At 30.9% G+C, this 20,526-nt stretch overlaps 2 protein-coding genes across 4 annotated transcripts; both read right to left on the bottom strand.

Moving 5' to 3' along the window:
- Positions 1 to 1,073: 1,073 nt before the first annotated feature.
- Positions 1,074 to 6,556, bottom strand: LOC137811587 (probable mediator of RNA polymerase II transcription subunit 19b). Of its 3 annotated transcripts, XM_068613379.1 has the most exons (6): positions 6,263 to 6,447; positions 5,994 to 6,107; positions 3,223 to 3,533; positions 2,315 to 2,601; positions 1,982 to 2,218; positions 1,074 to 1,378 (listed from the first exon to the last, which is right to left on the bottom strand). In XM_068613379.1, exons 3-6 carry the CDS (start codon positions 3,344 to 3,346, stop codon positions 1,331 to 1,333), a joined length of 696 nt encoding a protein of 231 aa, XP_068469480.1. In that variant the 5' UTR covers positions 3,347 to 3,533; positions 5,994 to 6,107; positions 6,263 to 6,447; the 3' UTR covers positions 1,074 to 1,330. The 3 variants fall into 3 exon arrangements, with proteins under 3 accessions (XP_068469480.1, XP_068469481.1, XP_068469482.1); XM_068613380.1 differs by lacking the exon at positions 3,223 to 3,533 and having other exon boundaries at positions 6,440 to 6,556; XM_068613381.1 differs by lacking the exon at positions 3,223 to 3,533.
- Positions 6,557 to 10,229: 3,673 nt separating this feature from the next.
- On the bottom strand, positions 10,230 to 12,728 carry LOC137811586 (E3 ubiquitin-protein ligase AIRP2-like). The gene is made up of 5 exons (XM_068613378.1): positions 12,368 to 12,728; positions 11,829 to 11,991; positions 11,382 to 11,448; positions 11,022 to 11,262; positions 10,230 to 10,932 (listed from the first exon to the last, which is right to left on the bottom strand). The coding sequence occupies exons 1-5, from the start codon at positions 12,454 to 12,456 to the stop codon at positions 10,722 to 10,724; spliced, it is 771 nt and encodes a 256-aa protein (XP_068469479.1). The 5' UTR covers positions 12,457 to 12,728; the 3' UTR covers positions 10,230 to 10,721.
- Between the last annotated feature and the right edge of the window lie 7,798 nt (positions 12,729 to 20,526).

The following is a 20,526-nucleotide window of genomic DNA, read 5'->3' as shown; positions in this document are numbered from 1 at the left end:
AAAAAGTAAACCTAAAAAAGAAGTCTTCGATGATTGAGTTAGTAAAAGCTTAAGTAATAATTATAATTGTAAAAAATATGTAGAATGCACAAGAAAGAGAAATTTGAATTGTGTACTAAATTGTTTAAAAGATTTTCACAATATCGTTTCATGAAAATAGTCAGAAAATATTTTAACTTGATAAGATTTTCTTAATATCAACATCTTACGAAATAAGTTGACAAACACATCAATTTTTTTTAAATCTTGTTTATAAAGAACCCTTTTTCTTTTGTGATTTTGTAGGTTAGGGTTTAGGATTTTGTTTGTTCATAACAATTTCCGTCTTCTCTCAATAACTTTTCAAAATACAATAAAAAATAAATTAAATTATGAAATATTATAAAGGATAACTTTTTATTAATATTAATGAGATTCTTGATATTGTTATTAAACATGATGATTTTAAAATATTTAGACGTTTTTATAATTTTTTAACTTTTTAGATTCTAAAATATATTTAGCATATTTTAATAGGTTTATAACAATATATATATATAGTATATGCACCATTGTGACCCATGCTATATTATTTTAATTTAGTTTATCTCCGTATTTATGACCTACATTAAATATTTTCCTTTATTAAGACTGAAAATAAACTTTTTGTACGCTAAGATACATATTTCATATTTAACATACCGAAGAAGATATATTTCATATTTAACATGCAAACTTCTTGTAATAAATTTCTTAGTATAATTTACCAAATTTATAACTTACCAAACTCCTTTTGCATCATCATGAAATAAAATTGATAACTTCTCAAACTTTTATATTATCATAAAACAAAATAAAAACTACCAAGTTAATAAACACAACACTATCGAATACATCATAAAAATAATAATAATACACAAACACTTCTACTTGAAAGACACTTATTATACATATTTTGTTTCTTTCTATATTTTCCTCGTCAAAATTGGCTTACCTCTTTCAATTTCACAGCACTTTCTCACGATAAAAAAGAAATGCTGACCATATAATTAGCAGTATTAAAGATGGTCAAATTAATCATTTTACGAATTAAATTATCAATCAAATTTAAAGTACCTTACCAGTTATTAAAAATTACTGCAGTGTGATGAACATGGTTTTAATCATAGCTCTGAACCCATCTATAGAACTACTATGATATATACGTGGGCGAGCCATATTGGAAACTAAAGCATGTAGAAGAGAACACAATGTGAAATGTGACAAAAATAGAGTTTACTGTCAGCTTCTGAATTCATCACATATGTCCCAGAAAAAAAAGAGTCAAATTCTGCCTCTCTTTCAAGTGTTTTTATCGCTTGCAAACAGAAGGAACTTTGCTTGAATCTGTCCTCCTTTTCTGAGAGTTAAATAAAGATAAAATTAGATTTTAGTGCAATTTAAGTCTGCATATAAACAGCATGTACAAATGATAACCTCAATAATATATTCATATTACAAATGGTAACCAATATCATGTCTTAACGTGGCTTTGGGTAGTAACTATTCGCTGTTCCCATTCAAAGAGATACTATGAAATATACTACTCATTTTGAACTCAGATGTAAGCTAAATTAACCAATTTTTAAGCAAATGAAGTTAGTCAATATCATTTAATTCTACAAATCAAATTTAAAATAAACTTTTTTACCTGAAGTCTTTCACTTAAATTTGAGATCAAAAATTAAAAAAAAAATCATTGAAAATAGAATCTCAGTTAATCCAAGAATAAGAGGGTGAAAGTAGTTAACATTTGATTATATTATAATCCACTAAACCTTTTCATTTTGCTGATTATACTTGTTTATGGCATGTAAACAAGGTCAATAATATATTATAGAACACCCCACTCCTGGCATTTGGTATTTTACAGGGCGGTGACATTTATGTAAATGTTAAAATTAGCGTAAAATTTAACATTATACACAATACATAATAGTGGGAAGAAAGACTAAGAACAAACCTTGTTTTGTTGGTTCTTCAATTGCAAGGGATGAGGATCATTGGGTTTGATTCTGATGTTTTCTATACAACTTCTATTATTTACTCGATGTAGTCTGTGCTTCTGCTTCTTGTACCTTTCACCCTTATCTTTGACCTTTTTTTTCTTCCTCTCGTGATCTCTGGACTGGTTCTCTGCCTTGAGCACTGCATTTGGGAGCCCCTTCTGACCATTGTATAGCACATTGGCATAACATGTCTTTTTAACATGACAATGAAACGTGATTTTGAATTGTTCAGTTTTCTTTAATAAAAGGATCAAACATGCAGCCATAGAAGAGATTAAAAATCTTACAGAAGAAAGGTGGACTGGACTCATTTCCTTCAAATGGAAAGCTTCACTTAGTAAATCCAAGTCAAAAGGGCATAAGGAAGCTTTTTTCTCACTTGGTTCTGGGTTCTGACAGAGCTGATCCAGTTCCATTCCTTCTCCTTTCCTGACTTTTGTGTCACCAACCACATTGCGAAGATAATGTGTCTCGGAAATTGACACTGGAAGTGGCTTCTTGCAGAAGAATTCATAATAGGGCCAAAGCCTATATTGATTTATGAGATCACGAGTACCTCCAAGTTCTCTGTTGCCTAATTCCAAGAAATAACCTTACTTAACAAAATATACTTGAAGAAATATGAATTCCATGCATCCATTGCACGTTTTTAAAAATAGAAAACAAACAGAGGAGCCAAATAAACCAATGTTCTGACATGAATTAATCAGCAGGACCTAATAACAAATACTTATAGCATGACACACCATTTTAATTGTTTTTAATCCCTATGCATATTATATTTAATCAGTTTAGTCCCTACCATCTAAACTCATAGGGACTAAAAGAGATTAAGAATAAAATTTATAAGGACTAAAATAAAAAGGGTGATTAAATATAGGGACAAAAAGGTAGAGTTTGTTTGACTATAAGAACCACTTGAGTAGTTGAACCTAATTATAAAATGAAGCTCTTCTTGAAAATGTTGTTGATGGGTTATTGAGAGCTTGCGGTTCTCCTGAAAATAATTGCAGTTACAAGAATCCCAATATCTTCGTGAATCTTTTGTTTCCCAACCTCATTTTCTCATAGACCCATGTTTGCATAATCTCCTTTACAATCGTTTGATTCTTGAATGAGTTTTTCTTACAATGAAGAAAACAATGCCCAATATTTTTATATGAGCATCTTCAGAGGAAGCTCTACATGTTCTAACCATTTTTGTGATTCTGGTTAACTGATGCTTCAAACAATAAACCCCTCCCACAGTATTTGCAATTGACTTTTCTTGTATCCCCGACAACTGAAACAATATGTTTCCAGTCCACAACAGTCCTCATTCCAGCAGTGCATTTTAGCTGCAGATTCACATGCTCCACTCACTGCCCTTTTGGCAGATATAGAACTATCTTTGCAGCTTGTCACTGCCTCCAACTGGTTCCGTTGAAGCCATTTTATCTTCAATTCACAAATATGTTTGAATGCAGACACTGAGAACAGTCCAACACAAAACAGGGTGTAGAGAGACTGAAAAAGATAGAAGGAAAAGAAGATTTCAAAACCAGAATCAGTAGAAGTGAGAACAGAGGGGTGCAGGCAGCAGCTGTTCTCACTTTTCAGAGCAAAGAAAAGTTGCAGGCAGCAGTGCAGGGTGTAGGCAGCAGCTGTTCTCACTTTTCAGAGCAAAGAAAAGTTGCAGGCAGCAGTGCAGGGTGTAGGTGCGATCAAGGCTGTCAAAACTCAAGAATTTACATAAACTCGTGGAGCTTTCATAAACTCAACTAATAAAGTAGACTCTTTTGCATGGTAAAAAAATAATATTCAAAAACCAATTAATGCCATATAGGCTTAACGAACTAGTCTTACACAAGAATTCAGTATTTCAACTTCTTAATGAAACAAAATAACAAATCACAATAATAAAGTTTAATAAGGTAAAACTAAATAAATGATCAAATTATATATAAATTCAAACAAACATAAGTTATTTAAGTGAAAACATTTTCAAAAGGAGTTCATTTCTTCAAATCATTTAAGTGGTGTTAAAACACAGTCATTGTGAGATCAATGGGGACAAAATTACGGTTGATTTCAAACTCATCAACTCATTTCTCGACTTGAGAATTTATGCAAGTTTACGCAAGTTTACAAAGCTACCAAAGTCTATCCACAAAGTTTGATATAGAATGAACTTGTCTTGTATACGTAGAATCATAAAATCATGAGTTAACTCAAGAATTTTACAACCATGAGTGTGACAGTTGTGGGTGGCAGAACAGGAAAGAACTTATAGGATAGCAGTGAGATGACTCTTACCCAAAAATCAGGCCTCATTGCCTTGCTGGGCATGCTAACACAGGATTGAATGATTTTACAAGCTAACTCACAATCCTAACAATATTGAATTATCTTTTAGGTGATCCGTGAGTAAAAGGAGTGAACATGATTTTATTGTCTATCTAATCCATCAGAGTCAAGAGAAAGCTCTGGCTCCACAACTTCAGAAAATGTTCAGGCGGCAGTAAGTGGTTTTCAATAATGTCTACGTGAAGAGACATTTTTTGAGCTGTCAACATGAAGCATTTTACACCGTTTAATGCAAATCCCTGTCTTTAAAGGTACTAACTAACTACCAAGTAACTTACTTGTGATGCTCCGTGAAAGGGGATTCATTACGAGCACTGCTTCAAAACAGTCTCGGTTATAGATTGACTTAAACTGTTGCTTTTAAGCACTTCCATTTAAGTTTTATAAGGTGAGTCACATCCAAAACCTTAGCAATAATTTATTTTTCATTTCTTATGATTAATCTTACCCTTTTAGCTTTGTGACTTCATTGGGAGGATTTTTGACCTTTGTACTTCTTTGTACTTCTTTCCTTCCAATTTAATAATATTTATTTTTCTATCCAAAATTACTATATGAGAGTACCCAAGGCCAAACACTCTAGAAAACAAGTTAAAATAGATCTGCAAGTCAAAAGATTCAACACAAAAATAATATCTATGTCACTTTACCTAAACATCTAATTCCAGTTTTTAGATAGCCTATTTCTACACACGATTTAGCTCATCCTCAAGAAAGAAAAACATAAGAACAGAGAAAATATGTCTACTGGTGTGCAATAATGAATTAGTAATCTTATTCTCTTTGCAATCAGTGACAGAGAGTTATCTTGCCTGAAGATAATTACATCGCAAATTTAAGACATGGAAAATGTCAGCACTAACAGTTTTTCTTTAATTTTTGAAAAGATAATGAAATTAGTCTGATGAGTTGTTCAGAAGAGGAGTATAACTAGAAAGGGGAGAGCTGGGAAAAGACATTCAAACTTTACTAAGTTTTTACTAGAAAATAAAGAACAATCAGTCATACTAGCTTTCACATAACAGCCATACATGCGTAGTAACAAGGAAGGGAATGTGGGAATCGGCAACAAGTTTATCAAAGAACCCACTGAGGATAAATAATAAATTAACATACATAATAGAGCCTGAACACACATTATCTACTCATCAGTGACCTAATGTCAAAAGAAAGGTGGGCCATTCACACTTATAAATATTAGAGCAAACCCTCAACAGGGATTTTACACATGACCATCTCATGATCATAAGATCCATTAAGCTCCATTTGATATATCACTGACTTTAAACCTCACGAAATTCTCCATTCGTGCGGCTCCAATAAACAGTGAACCACGAAATCAGGGAAGTTCTTCTGTAAACAAGTTCTGTGGTACAGAAAGTGCTGGTAACTACCAATCTTCTGTTTTTAAAATCCATTGGTATAAAAGGAATTATAAAAGAAATCTAATGGGTATGCTCCACAGTAAACCATACGCTTTCACAGGCTTCCAGCTCAACTATTCTAACAAAGTAATCACAAGAACAACAGAAAAATCCAGTTTTCAGTTATTTTTCACATCCACATTATCAATAAAAGTAGAAAAACAAACAATCAATAAGGTACATGTGAAGTTCTTACCCCTTCCAAAACTTTTGTCTTCAAGATCCATCTTTCGGATGACCTCACAACATGCACATCAAGTGCATCTACCAGTCATAATTAACAAATACATCCACCACCTACTGGAAGTTACTGCCAGAAAATATAGACAAGTGAGTAAGTTTCTAAGCACTGAAACTGTACACCCTTAACAAAATCTGAGACTATAGTACCGTATCTAACACATACATGACATCTCTTGAAATATGTAAAAGCATGCATCAATCTATCTCAAACAATAAACCCACCTGAGAAAACGTTCCATCTCAAAAAAAGATCCACCCCAATAACTAAATGCATTATCATCTAATAAAGTTAAAAACTTTACACCTTCAGAGTGAATTAAAACCGAAGGGGCAACAGATGTAAATCCGATTAAATACCCTTCGCCAAACAAAGCTCGGGAAATGAACAGAGGAAAATACCTGAGAACAAAGCAGAGAGAGAGAGAGAGAGAGAGAGAGAGAGAGAGAGAGAGAGAGAGAGAGAGAGAGAGAGAGAGAGAGAGAGATAGGGTTCAAGATAGTGTAGGTTATTGTTGCAAATTTTAAACACACTAAAAGTTCCCAACATTTCATTTTGTATTAAAAATAAAAGATAAAAAGAAAACCTTACAAATGGAAATCAGAAACAGCAGAAAAACATAAAAAAAAAATCCAGCTGGCACTGATTGAAAAAAAAAGAAGTACAAAGGTATGAAACGTATAGAGATAACACTGTATTTTTTTCCATGCTTGAATTTGCTTTATCTTTTAAAAAACAGAAATTGAAGAAATATTTTATTTTTTAAATTATTTATTTGATCATTTATATAAATAATTAAATTAAATTAATTAAATAATTAATATATATTTTATTGTTAATAAATTTATGAATTTGAAAAAAGTTAATCATTATCAATATTAATAGTAGTACTAATTCAATTTTATTTAAATATAAATTATTAAATGTTGTAACAGTCTAAAATAAATATTAAAATTAAAAGAATATTAAATGTTGTTGTTAAATTTTATTTTGAACAAAAGTTATTATTATTAGTATAAAATAAATTTGAGTAATGATAATTAATATTAATTATTCATTTAAAATATTAAATTTTGTTATGTTTTATTATTTAAATTTATTATTATTAATAGAAGTAAATTCTGTAATTGATCATTTATAGAAAAATAATTTAAATATTTTTTTATCAATAATTAAAACATGGATGCTATGTAGATAAGAGTTAAATGAAATAGAAAAGATATAAAATAGTTCAATTATGTTTATTGTTTTTTATAGCACAAGTTTTGTGTTATGTCCTGCAACATTTGGACTACATAGTCATCAATTTTTTAGTTAACTAGTTTATGGATGACCTTATTATATTGTAAACTTGAATATAAAAATATTAAGATTATCACTAATATTTGTGAGAGATTAAGATTCCCAAATCCTAAATTTAAAAAATTAAGATTAAAACAAGTTTTCTTATTAAGAAAGAACTGAATATTAGTATTATATTTTTGTGACTTTTTTCTAGTCTATATAATATTATTTGTGTAACTTTCTAAGATATGTCAACTAAGGTACAAGATATGTCAATTAAGGTAGATGTACGGGGGAACATATTTTTTCTAGTCGAAAATAGTTGTATTTGATATAATAACTATTAAGATTATTATTAATGGTCGCATAATGGATATTGTAATCATTAAGATTATCACTAATATCTCACCCAATACAACCATTAAAATAAATTATTACTTTGATTGAAGTGACATAATTGGAATTTTGAGAAGACTTTGCCTTAGGTTATGATATTAAGAGAGAAGGAGATAATGTGAACTTGAATGTTGAACTAGATTCATAATTTTAGTTTTCTTTTATGCTTTTATGGAATGCAATTTCTAATTTATTTTTTTCACATCTAGTTTATTCAATGTCATCAATGCACGAAGAAGACAATTATTCAGTCTCAAAACCAATTGAGCATGTGGTTTATACTCTACCAACTATCTCTAGCTCTACAAATGTGAGACCTCCTTGCCATGAGGGAAGGAAAAATCATTTAGAAGCTTGGAATCATTTTATTAAACTAGAATTTAAGTCGGATAAGAGAGCTTAGTGCAAGTATTCTGATATTCTTATTCGATGATACGAGAAAGGAACAAGTTCAATGTGTAATCATGTGTTGAGATGTCCAAATAACACCAATAAAGAAGAAAAAAGAGGTAAAAAGCAAGTGCATCTTCAACAATTGACGGAAATATTAACTCTCCTTCTTATAATAGATTTGACCAAGAATTTTGTCAAGAAGAATTGATAAAAATGTTTGTGGAAGTTGAACTTCCCTTACAATTTGTAGAGCATCTTGCTTTTGGGAGGTATTCAAATGAGTTGCAACTAAGATTTAAGATCCATTCACACTATACCTTATCACATAATATTGTATCATTATGGAATGCAAAAGAGGTATACTTGAATAAGTTTCTTTCTCAACATTGTTAGAGAGTTTGTCTCACTACTGAGACATGGACCTCATCTTAAAATAAAAGTTATATGTATTTGACAACCCACTTCATTGATAATAAATGGAATTTGCACAAAAAGATTTTGAATTTTCGCCAAGTAATAAGTCATACAGGAGAGGCCATGGCTAAATTTGTTGAGTCATGCTTGCATGAATGGGGTTTGAATCGTGTTTTGGCCTTGACAATAGATAATGCTACATCAAATGACATTGGATTCAACACTTGAAGAAAATACTAGTATCTTGGAATAACTTGGTTTTGAAAGGTGACTATATCCATATGTGTTATTGTGCACATATTTTGAACTTAATTGTGAGTAGTGGGCTAAAAGAGATTGACAACTCTGTTTTAAGAATTCATGCTGCAATGAAATATATTATATCATTTCCTTCTAGATTTATGAAATTTAAAGAGTATGTTAAAAAAATAAAACATTGAATATAAGGGTCACATCTGTTTGGATGTTGAAACTAGGTGAAATTCAACTTATTTGATGTTAGATGTTGCTTTGAAGAATAAAAAGGTATTTGATGAGCTTGAGTTTCGTGATACAAAATATGCTACTGAGTTAGGAAAGATTATTGGTTTGTCTTCTTACGAAATTGGGAGTATGTTGAGTTTATTCTACTTTTTTCTGAGTATTTTTTTATGAAGCTACTTTGTGCATCTCCGATACCTTTTATGTTACTAGTAATATGTACATGTTAGAGGTGGTGAGAATTTGGAACGTGATCAATCATTTGCTTAAGTCCAACAGTGCAAAAAATGCTACATATAAGATGGATGAAAAAATGAGAAATATTGGGGTGAACCCAACAAGTTCAATATGTTGTTGGTAATTGTTGTTGTCTTAGATCCTATAGATACAAAATGAGATATATGAATTGGACAATTGATCAACTTTTTTATTCATAAAAGACAAATAACTGTGTGTTAAAGTCAATATTATATATTTCTTTGAAGTTGTTGTTTGATGAATATATGAGTCAAAAAGGGGGAGATGAAAACGACACACAACAAATACATGCAAAGATACCTAGTTATAAGAATAATCCATATGGTTGAAATAATTTTTTGCAAACAACAAGGTTAACCTCTTCAAACAAACACGAGCTTCAAAAATATTTAGAGAAAGAGTTTGATACAAGTGCAAATTTGAATATTCTAGATTGGTGGAAAATTAATTCATGTAGAATTTCAGTCATTTCAAACATAGCGCGATAATTGTTAGTTATGCATATTTCTACAATAGCATTTGAGTCCGCGTTTAGCACAGGAGGAAGAGGACTTAATCCATATTGTAGTTCGTTATCACGTCAAAAGGTGGAGGGACTTATTTGTACACAAAATGGGCTAAAAGATGCACCTTTACCATCATTGTTAGACTATGATTTTGAAGAGTTTCAATGTGTTGACCAAGGTATCTTGATGTTTCAATTATGTGTTAATGTTACAATTAAATATGTATTAAGTAATGATAAGTTTTTCATTTCTTATAGAGTTGGTTTTTCAACAAAATGTTGGCAGATCAACCACAATTTCTCTTAAATGGTATGTTTGTTTCATAACCACAACTTGATTTTGAATCACAAAAAGTAAATAAGTTAATTTTTCTTTGATTATTTTTAATTTTTATTTTTGGTGTTGCATACAGGTTGCAAAAATGGACTTCTTAGTCCTTGGAAGCATGAAGTCTTGTGAAAAATATGCAAATATCCAAGTAATGTGAATTTATTTATAATACATGAAATATTTCAAGGTTGGAGTGGAGAGAAGAGAATACATAAAGATAACACATGTATTAAATTTGTTTGTTATTGTTCTTTTCTAAGGGTTTAATTATAATTTATTATACTCTTAACTGCTTTGATGCTTTGCAGATATTTATTCAAATGCGATACCCTCTTCATCTGCATCTAAAAGCTTAGGGAGGGAGTTAGGATTTATATCTCCAATCTTTGCAGCCTTGTTTAATGGGCTTTGAAGTTCATTCTTTGAAGAAACTTATGTTCTATTTAGTTTTTTTCACCAGATGCATGCTGATGACTCTAGGCAAGATTATTATGGTGTAGTCCCAGGACTTTACATTATCAGAAATATTTCTAACCAGGACTCTATTCACAATTGCTGTTCGGATTTCCCTATATGTACAGTGAAACATGTATATATATATATATATATATATATATATATATCAAATCAGATACTCATAATACATGAAGAAAAGTGCATCCGGGTGATCTTTAGGTAGGTTGTTGATATAAAGGTTGAAACGTAACAGGTCTTCCTTGGAAACTGTTTCAGCATCAACAACATCTTCATTACAAGTGAGTACCCATAGATCCTCAGAATTAACTCTCCTTAAGCTGCCACGGCAAAAAGGGCAAGACTCTGACAGTTTGTTCCTACAGGTTGGAAAGAACAGCATAAGAGTGTTACAATTGATTATATACCAATTTGAACATTCAGTTGGATATTTAATGTGAATACATACCACTTGTGGTAGCATTTGATACACATGGCATGACAGCAATTGGGTAAAACCATTTTGGTGCAAGGCTCCAAGCATATCCCACATTCATCTTCTCTTTCCAAATCGACATTGATTGGTTTTGCTTCTCCTTCAATCACTTTCTTGCCATATCTTGAGCCATCTACGCTGGAATGTCCTTTCTTACAAATGTCTAATTTCTCCATGCTACCATGAAGTCTTTGAAGAGATGGCAGAATAATAGCTAAAGTTCATTTTTTGACCCCAGAAAACAGTGAGAAATAATCAGTAAAACCAGCCATAAAAATGATCATTTTTTTAGGCCGAAAGAACTAAAATAATAGTTGCTTTTGAAACACGCACCATAAAAGTCCCTGATGGTTGCTTTCCTTCCATGAGAAGTCATATTTGATCTACCATCATTGTGTACCTTCGGTAAAATAAAACAGAAGAGCAACACCAATGACAAATGAAAAACAGGGTCATTTCATTTATAAATAAACTTCAGAATCCTATACCAAAACAAAACAAAATTTATGCAATCAAAAGCTTATTATAAGAAGGCTAAAGGATTCACTTGGTCTCCATAGTTGTCCCTTTTTAAGTTCTAGTCTCTGTCCTAAAAATAGTAGGTTTTATATCACCATCAGAAAGTTTTATAGCGGTTTTACAATTTAACTTCAGTTTATGTTTAGGGACTAAATTTACAATTTTTTCGGAAGAGAACCAAAATTTTAAATAGAGACAAGACAACTACAGCAACCAAGTGAATATAGAGTTTAACATTCCAAGAATAGGTGCTGTGCTTACCTTGTATACAACTATGTGGAAGAGGTCAAGATATCTGAGTAGAAAGCATGTACAAGAAAAATCCATCCACTGTAGCAACAACAGAAAGAGAGGAGCCAAATGGTCGTAAGCCAATTTCATTTGGAGAAGAGTCCCACCCTTGGCTCTGGTTATTTCAGCAGCCCTAGAGAGCACAGACCCAGTATTGAAATTCAGAGGGGTACACAGCACAAAAGTAAGAAACAAAACACACCCACTCCCACACATAAACACATAGTATTTCATATTCATTGTCCAAAACAAGAAATTTCACAATCAAATTAATCATCAAACACCAGTCTGAGACACAAATTCAATGAAAAAGCACATATTTTTCCCACTTCATTAAGCACAACAAATCAATTAAACGCCCCCATTTCAAGTCGTAAAGCATTTACTCAAGTCAAAACTTGTTCTCTACACGCAACCCCATTTTTTTTCAGTTTCATAAAATAAACGAAAGCACAGATAAGGTGTTAAAGTGAGGAGATAAAGAAGAGGTGAAGAGAAATGAAACTAACAAAGCATTTGCGTGGTGTATATCAGCCTCGAGCAGTTTGAGGGAATCCGAGTAAGGTAACCGGGAAAGCTGGTATGCCATCACTTCCATCTTTCTTCCCAATTACTTGTTTTCAGAGGAGAAACTAAAAATCAAAAGGGTCTGAGAAGAGAGCAAAAACTCCTCACTTCCTTCAGTCCCAGTAGGGCTGTAGTAATCTGAACCCAATTGCTGAGGATGAGGGAACAGAAAAAAGGCTTTTGATTTGGCAGTTTGTTCAATTTTGCATGCTTGTTTTGTGGTGGGTGACACAGTTTTGGTGGTGGAAGGAGAGAACGAAGGATGAATAGGTAACGGTGAAACCGATTGTGTTCTTACAATGTGATGTGTTGCGTTTTGTTGTGTTCTGTGATTACGTGGAATGCTGAGTCATGATGTAACTAGACAGACACGAGTAATGAAATAACAGATAACAGAGTGTTCGCTATTATATTTAGTATTTCTTTGCCCCTCTTATTTAGTCATTGTTTCTTTTAGATATTTTTTTATTATGCAGGGTATTATTTAAAATTTAGAATTTTATATTTATGTGGTAGTAATATATCTTAATGAAAAAATCTTATAAAATTCAGATTTTAAATCTACGTGTCTTAGGATAAGACTTGAACAAAAATATTATAGATCCAAAATATATACATTATTTTTGTGTGCATTTTTTCTATTCTTTTTAATTTTTATCATATTAAATAAATTTTATAAACCTCTTGTGCGAATACTTTTGTGGAAAGCATGGAAAATAATTTCAAAAAGCATTATTTAAAAAATATTTTGATAAAACTAAACCAAAAATGAATTTTAAAATCATGAAATATGTTATCTTAACTAAACCCGCTATTTTATTGTTGAAGTCTTGAAAAACTAAACATTTGACGTTTATTTACTACCAATGAGTCTGGAGCGAGTTTTCTTATCTAATAATGCATGAGAATCTTTTATTAAATTTAAAGGATAAAATATATAAAAATGTCAGTCTCACTTTAAAGATAATATACTTTAAAGATAATATACTTTAAAGTGAATCATTTAATATTCATCAAATTTCGATATAGTATTAATTATTGTTTTAAATTACAAAAAATAATAACCGAGAAAAACCAAACGATACAATGTATACAGAAATTATAAATAATTTTAACTATAAATAAAATATTAATTATTTTTATTACATTTATAGATAAAGCAATAAAAAGTATTATATATAAAATGCAATATACTACCAGGAGAGAGTGCTAATCATGGATAAACTTCTTTGTAAGGTATTTTTAAAAATAAAAATTAGGAAAAATGAAACTAACTCCTTTATAACTTAAAATTTATTTATGCATAAATTAAGAAAAATGACCATATGCAAAATTTCTATATGTTAATAAATACATCACTTAAATTTAATTAATAAAAATTAATTTTATTTTTTTTAAAAGAATTTGTGAAAGTTCATTTAATTTCAATTTCGCTTTATTGTTTTGAATGTTTTTAAATTTGTTTTAAAAGTCAATATAATATTATTTTTCATCAAATTTATGGTGATAATGGTACTAGCATCCTTCATTACTCATATCATATATTTTATTATTATCAATTTGACAGATAAAGTTATATTGGCACATTTAAAAAAATGATTAAATTAAAATATTTTTTAAAAATAGATAAAATATAAAAAAAAAAATCATTCCTAATAAAAGAAGAAAAAGCTATTGAACCAATTTGTTTAAAAAAATTAGGAAATATCTTCATATGAATCAGTCGTTCACTCTGCTCCTAACCCAATTGAATTAGTTTTTTTTTTAAATGGTATGGTTAGAGGAATTATATAATTACAGTCAAACCATATTTAATTAAGATATGCACATGTAACACATTAGGTGAAGAATAAAAGTATATATTATATCAATTCGTTTAAAAAATATTATGGACTTCAACTAGTTTCTGTGAATGAGTTGAAGTTGAAGATGAAGAAATATTAAATACATCATTTTCTTGCTTTTAAAATTATGCATCTTATTCTGATTTCCGTGGCTCAATATGTTATCACTTTTGAAGCACATAATTAAATATTTTTTTGACAAAAAACCTATTATTATTGCATTAGTATTCACATAACGTGTTCTATTAGAAAATACATCAAAATATGATCGAATCACCAATGAAGATTCTGGATAATAAAAATAATTACTCTACAATCTATCCATAGCAATATTTATATACAAGAAAAGTATACTGGAAAAGTTTTAATGGTTTTAATGTTACTGGTGTGGTATTTGCATAAATAGACAAATAAAAATATGTTTCTACAACAGTACTAATTAAAGTAATTATTATATATAATATATAATTAGATTTAATAAAAACTAACCATTATAGTAACTGATATATATATATATATATAATTTTAAAATATAAATGAGTATTAATATAATATGTTGAAATCAATACACACGTTTACACCGAATAGAATAAATTATGCCTTAATTTATACTCTTAATAAGCACTTTCAATTTTTTTTAGTGTATATAAAAAAAAAAATCTTGATTTTTATTTATTAGTATTGATTACAATGGTGAATTTAAATATGCATATACATAAAATACTATTTTAACTATTAACTTAGCGGTGTTATTTAAACAAACTTGCCCTTAACTTTTTGGTGGGTAAGAAAGAATGTGTATTTAAATTGTCATTGTCCTTTATTTCTAAGCGATGTAGAACTATATTGACCGTACTGAAACAATTTTTTGTTTTAATATGAGTTACAATTTTATAATAAACCATTCATATAATTTATGACATAAATTGTGTCGAATAATTCAGAACAAATTACATATGTAAATCACATATATTTCATGAACTAAGAAAAATAATCTTATGTAAATAACATAAGTTCAATAATAAAATCTAAAACATAAAAGAGTAAATTAAATCATTTTTTTTAAAGTCCTACTTAGTTAACCATGTTTTTCAATTGATAACATGTTTTTCTTTCTACTAATGACTTATCAAGTAATATGATATTTCAAACTCACTCTCAATTATCATTTTAATATTTGTAGTCTTTAAGAATATAATATGTGGTTCTTCACTTATATGTTCAAATGTGGAATGTTATCCATTTTTTATATTTGATTCTAAAAGAGGCAAGTTGTCAACAACATTAAAATTTGATTGTATCTCAACTGCTGACTTATGAGCTTGGACAAATTGTAATAATGAACTTATGTATCTCCTTTTTAATCCTCAACTACATAAACTAGCATGTTTGCATGAATGTGCTTCGTATGTTAAAATAACAAATGATGAAATATGCAAGTATTTTGTCTGTTAGACGATATAATACTATATAGTTTAGTTTCTATGTTTGATAAACACTCACATGCTTAAACAATATGTGCATAATTTAAGTTAACATTGTACTTCATAAATATATATACATTTAATTTAATTTATATTGTAGGAAATGTTTGTTACCTTCATTGACCAATATGACACCCTTTAAAGATTTATCTCACATTAATGATATCTTGAAACTTGAACTAAAATTGTTTTGTCTCACCAACTCCCTGGTGCTTCCATTGTCAAATATGGAAATGACTATCTGCTTAGTCTTGATCTATGCTTTACCTAATTTCAATTAAAGGCTCTTTGATCAAGACCTAATAAGAATAACTAGTTATGGAAATGTTGCTTGAAAAAGACATTTAATGCATATTCCACTACAAAGCTCATCAAGTGCAAGGAAGACACACAAGTGAGTTTGAAGCTGGTCAGAAAAGAATTTGTAACTACTCTTTTCTTCCATTCCTATATAAATCCATCTAAGAAGAAGAAGAGAGATCATTATAACAAATATCATTTTACGCAACAACATAAAATTGTGACCTAAAGCGTAAAAATCGTGGCCTAAACTTTAGGAAATGGTTTGGCCACGATTTTCCAATCGTGGAGTATTCTCCTATGGGTGTAGCTCAAAGACAAGAATAATTATCGGGATGTTGCTTAAAGAAGAGAAGTACATTTAATGCATTTTTCCACTATAAAGTTCATCAGACACAAAAAAGACACTTAAGTGAGTTTGAAGCTGACTCAATAGCCAGAAAATGATTTACAACTACTTTTTTCTTCCATGCCTATATAAAGCCATCAGAGAAGAATAGAGATATTGCAAAAGTGTCAAAACGCTGCTAAAATGTTTTTTTCCCCTAAATAGCCTTGTAAGAACAAAATTTGTGTTCATTTAGAAAACCACAAAAAGAGAGCTTACCTTGTAAACGTTGAAAAACACAAATCCTCTTTATTAAGCAAACCCTGTGATCTATTGATAAAAAAATTGTCTTGAGCTAAGAGTGTTAGAATATGTGGCTTAAAAACAAGAGGGGATGAATTGTTTTCAAGAGATTTTCGCAAATGTTTAAGTCAGATTGAAAATTTCATAAAATTCAACCAACTGAAATCATTGTTCAATCGATTGTAAAAAGAGAAGCAAACATAAAATCAGAATATAAACCATTTGTTATGTTTATTTTAACTGATTGAATTATTAATTAGAAACTAAAAAATAATAGTACATCCACTTGCTCTGTTTCTCTTTCTTATCGTGGCAGAAGGGCTGGCTGGGGTGTCAAGGATGGCAGAAGAAAAGAATTTGATTGACAGCGTGGAGGTAGGCAGAGATAAAGTGAAGGTTAGTATGTTACAGTATGCAGATGATACCTAGTTTTTTTGTGAAGCTAACACAAAACATTTTTAACATTAAAGAGATTCTACAATGCTTTGAGCTTTCCTCTGGACTTAGGGTTAACTTTTTGAAAAACAAGATTGGCGGAACGGGGGTGAGTCATCTGTTGCTTCGGAGTTTTGCAGCCATTCTTAATTGTGATATGATGACTTCCCCTTTTGTTTATTTGGGTTTGCCTATTGGCGGGAGTCATAAACGTAGGGTGTTTTGGAATGGGGTAGTTGAGAAAGTACAGGCTAGGCTTAGCAAGTGGAAAGGAAAGTGCTTATCGTTGGCAAGGAGGATCTGTTTGATCAAGTATGTTCTTTCCTCTATTCCGCTTTTTTTTATGTCCTTATTTAAACTGCCTTCTGGGGTGGTTAACAAGCTGGTAAGGATTCAAAGGAACTTTCTTTGGGGATGGGGCGCTGAAGGGAGGAAGATTGCTTGGGTTTCTTGGAAAAGGTGTGTAAACCTCGCGATCTTGGGGGTCTTGGCATCATCAATTTAAAGCTTTTTAACCTGGCTTTGTTAGGAAAGTGGATCTGGAGGTTGGGTTTGGATAAGGGTGGCCTTTGGAAGGAGATTCTCGTCTCTAAGTATGGTGGTTGGAGAAGTTTGAGAGAGGAAGGTAAAAGTAGCAGAAACTCTCTTTGGTGGAAAGATTTGAAAGAGGTTTGGGCTTCAGAGAGGTGGGGTAGTAGTTTTGAAGATGGGTTCAAGTGGTTTGTCAGCGATGGAAAGAATATTTCGTTCTAGGAGGACAGGTGGCTTAGATGTGGTGAGTTGAAGAGAGTATTTCCAAGATTGTTTTCTATTTCCTCAAACAAATTTGTCAGGGTGGCTGAGATGGGGGCTTGGTCTGACGGTGTGTGTGGAGGTGAGGTTGGGTTTGGGAGAGGTGGATAGGTGGGAGTGGAAGGGAGGGGGCCATCATATGTTCTCAGTTAATTCTGCTTATTCTCTGGTTAGGAGGGATTGTGAAGCGGATTTCTCTCCAGGTTGCAGTAAGTTATGGAGTTGTAAAGCAGTACCTTCAACCTTATTTACTGCTTGGAGGGTGTTGGAGAACAAGATCGCTACTAGGGTCAATTTGGAAAGGCGTGGGGTGTTGGTTGAAAGTTCTATTTGTTGTTTGTGTGGGAAGGAGGAAAAATCTCACTGTCACCTGTTTTTTTAATGCAGTTTTGCCTGGAGGGTCTGGGATTTTTGTTTTAGGTGGTTGGGAGTGTCGTTCGTGTACCACAATGATCCTTGGACAAACTTTGCTCAATTCAGGATGAACTCGTGCTCGGATTCAATTAACGATGTGTGGAGTACAATTTGGGATGGGGTGGTGGGGGAAATCTGGCTTCACAGAAATTCTATTAATTTTAATAGAGGTGTGGCCGACGCGTCTGAAGTTTGTACCTTGATGCAAGTAAAGGTTTGGTCTTGAATTTCTGCAAAATCCTGATCTGCTCCGGTTCCTTTTTCCAACTGGTGTTTGGAACCTCATGAATGTATGTGACTGTTTGTTTGATGTATTTTGGGTTGTTAGTATGGGCAGTGTATGTGGTCCTTGCTCTGGTGGGTATTGGTAGATGTTGGACTTTGTATGTATAAGGGTTGATCCACCCCTGAAGTGGTTCGTATTTATATATTTTTGTTATTGCTGATCAAAACAAAAAATAAAAAAAATAGTACAGTACAAGGATAGAGATAGAGAGAATCATACAAGAAATTTATACTAGTTCACTCTTAACCAAGAGCTACATCCAGTTCCCAGTGAGGTTTCACTAAACACATAATCAAAGATTACACAAGAACTACACAAAAGAGCTTAGTTCCTTGAACCCTTCAAGAAAAAAAAAAAAACTCTCACAAACACAACAGAAAAACCAAAAATCCTATTCGGATCTTCCTAAAAATAGAATACAAGAAAGTATGAAACGAAAGCACCTTAATCTTTTACAAAATATTAAAGCAGAGAATTACAAATTTAGGAAAAGCTTCTTCACGTATCAGAAGGATCCAAGATGAAAAAATAATCTCCAAAAACTCAAAGACTCTTTTTGCAATCTGTTTTCTTAAGAAATTCGTTACCTTTAAAATGATCAGTAAACACCTTTATATAGGTTTTAATGATTGCCATTTTTTTCCAATTAACGAAAATAGTTGTGTTAGTTAAAATCAGACTGGTAAACATAACATAAATATATTAAAAACATTTAATTGATTTTCCGAAATATTTGACTGTTTTTATTTAACAAAAGAAATCAACTTAAACCACTCGGTTTATTTACTAAAATAATTAGTTGATTTCGTTAAATAGAAAAGACAAAAACATTTAATATTAAAGTCTTAAGGTCAAGTATAAAAATATTTGACTTTTATATCGTTTAAAAGATTTTAGTATTTTTACTCAGTTGATACGATAAATTAATCTGTTAAAATGCTTTACTAAAGTCACATGACTCCGGTTTAAATGGATTTAATTGATTAAAAACCTGAATAACTTGATTTTAAAACATAACAGGTTTTAGAAACGTTTTCTTGGATATGTTTTGAACCTTTATGCATAGTGATAAATATACAACAAAATCTACCTAAACAGACACACACATCCACAACTTTGTAGATTTCAAGGTTGAGCTTTGAGAACACCAAATACATCCACTTTAGTCAATAAAGAGTGATTTGTTCAAAGAATACTTGTTATGAGCCAAGAATGACTTGTTCAAAGAATACTTGTTGAGCTAAGAGGCGCTTGTTGAAAGAATATCATGGTTGAGTTAGGAGTTGCTTGTTGAAAGAATGTTTGAGTTGAGTTACGAGTAAAGAATACTTGTTTGTACTTCCAACAATAGTTTACCTAGTTGAACTTGTCTGGTTGGTCAAGTGCTAAACATAACACAATCCCTCATTCGAGTCTACATTCCAAACTACAAACACATCAAATCAACCATATCAAGAGACTTACAAACATTCTTTCACAATTGAACAATTCATAATATACACATCCCAACCTACTATAGAAAACAAGAGACACTCAGTTGTGTCTGCTTCAACTCATCTTACAAAATCACTTTTAACCAACACTTATATACATCTATTTACCCAACATATTTCAATAATCAAGTCGAAAGTTTGTTTGTTCCATTCCAAATTACTCCAAAAAAAATGAAAATTATATATTTAATTATAGTATCCAACCAGAAGTGTTCCAAAAACAATCACTGTTGTAACAAACATTGTCATCATTATGAAAGTAGTCACCATTACCTTGACAAAATTTTATCATAGTAATAAAATTGTTGTCAAAACATTCCAATATTTTTCTTTTTAACATTTCCTTCCAAATGAATAAAAATCCAATCTATTAAAAATAAATTACACAATTTCAGTTAAAAACATTCAGATAATTTATTCAC

The sequence above is a fragment of the Phaseolus vulgaris genome, chromosome 2 (genome assembly GCF_000499845.2).
Source record: "Phaseolus vulgaris cultivar G19833 chromosome 2, P. vulgaris v2.0, whole genome shotgun sequence".
In the NCBI taxonomy this organism is placed as follows: domain Eukaryota; kingdom Viridiplantae; phylum Streptophyta; class Magnoliopsida; order Fabales; family Fabaceae; genus Phaseolus; species Phaseolus vulgaris.
This window is presented reverse-complemented; position numbering and strand designations above follow the sequence as displayed.

Bases quoted from the DNA above. Each gene is read 5' to 3' on its own strand.
- LOC137811587 (XM_068613379.1), bottom strand. From the start codon at position 3,346: ATGAGGACTGTTGTGGACTGGAAACATATTGTTTCAGTTGTCGGGGAT. The intron at 2,602-3,222 runs GTTAGAACATGT...TCTTGGAATTAG, and splicing joins TAACCAGAATCACAAAAATG to GCAACAGAGAACTTGGAGGT. The intron at 1,379-1,981 runs GTTTGTTCTTAG...TTTAACTCTCAG, and splicing joins TGAAGAACCAACAAAACAAG to AAAAGGAGGACAGATTCAAG.
- LOC137811586 (XM_068613378.1), bottom strand. From the start codon at position 12,456: ATGGAAGTGATGGCATACCAGCTTTCCCGGTTACCTTACTCGGATTCC. The intron at 11,449-11,828 runs GTAAGCACAGCA...ATTTTACCGAAG, and splicing joins TCCACATAGTTGTATACAAG to GTACACAATGATGGTAGATC. The intron at 11,263-11,381 runs GTGCGTGTTTCA...AATGAACTTTAG, and splicing joins AACCATCAGGGACTTTTATG to CTATTATTCTGCCATCTCTT.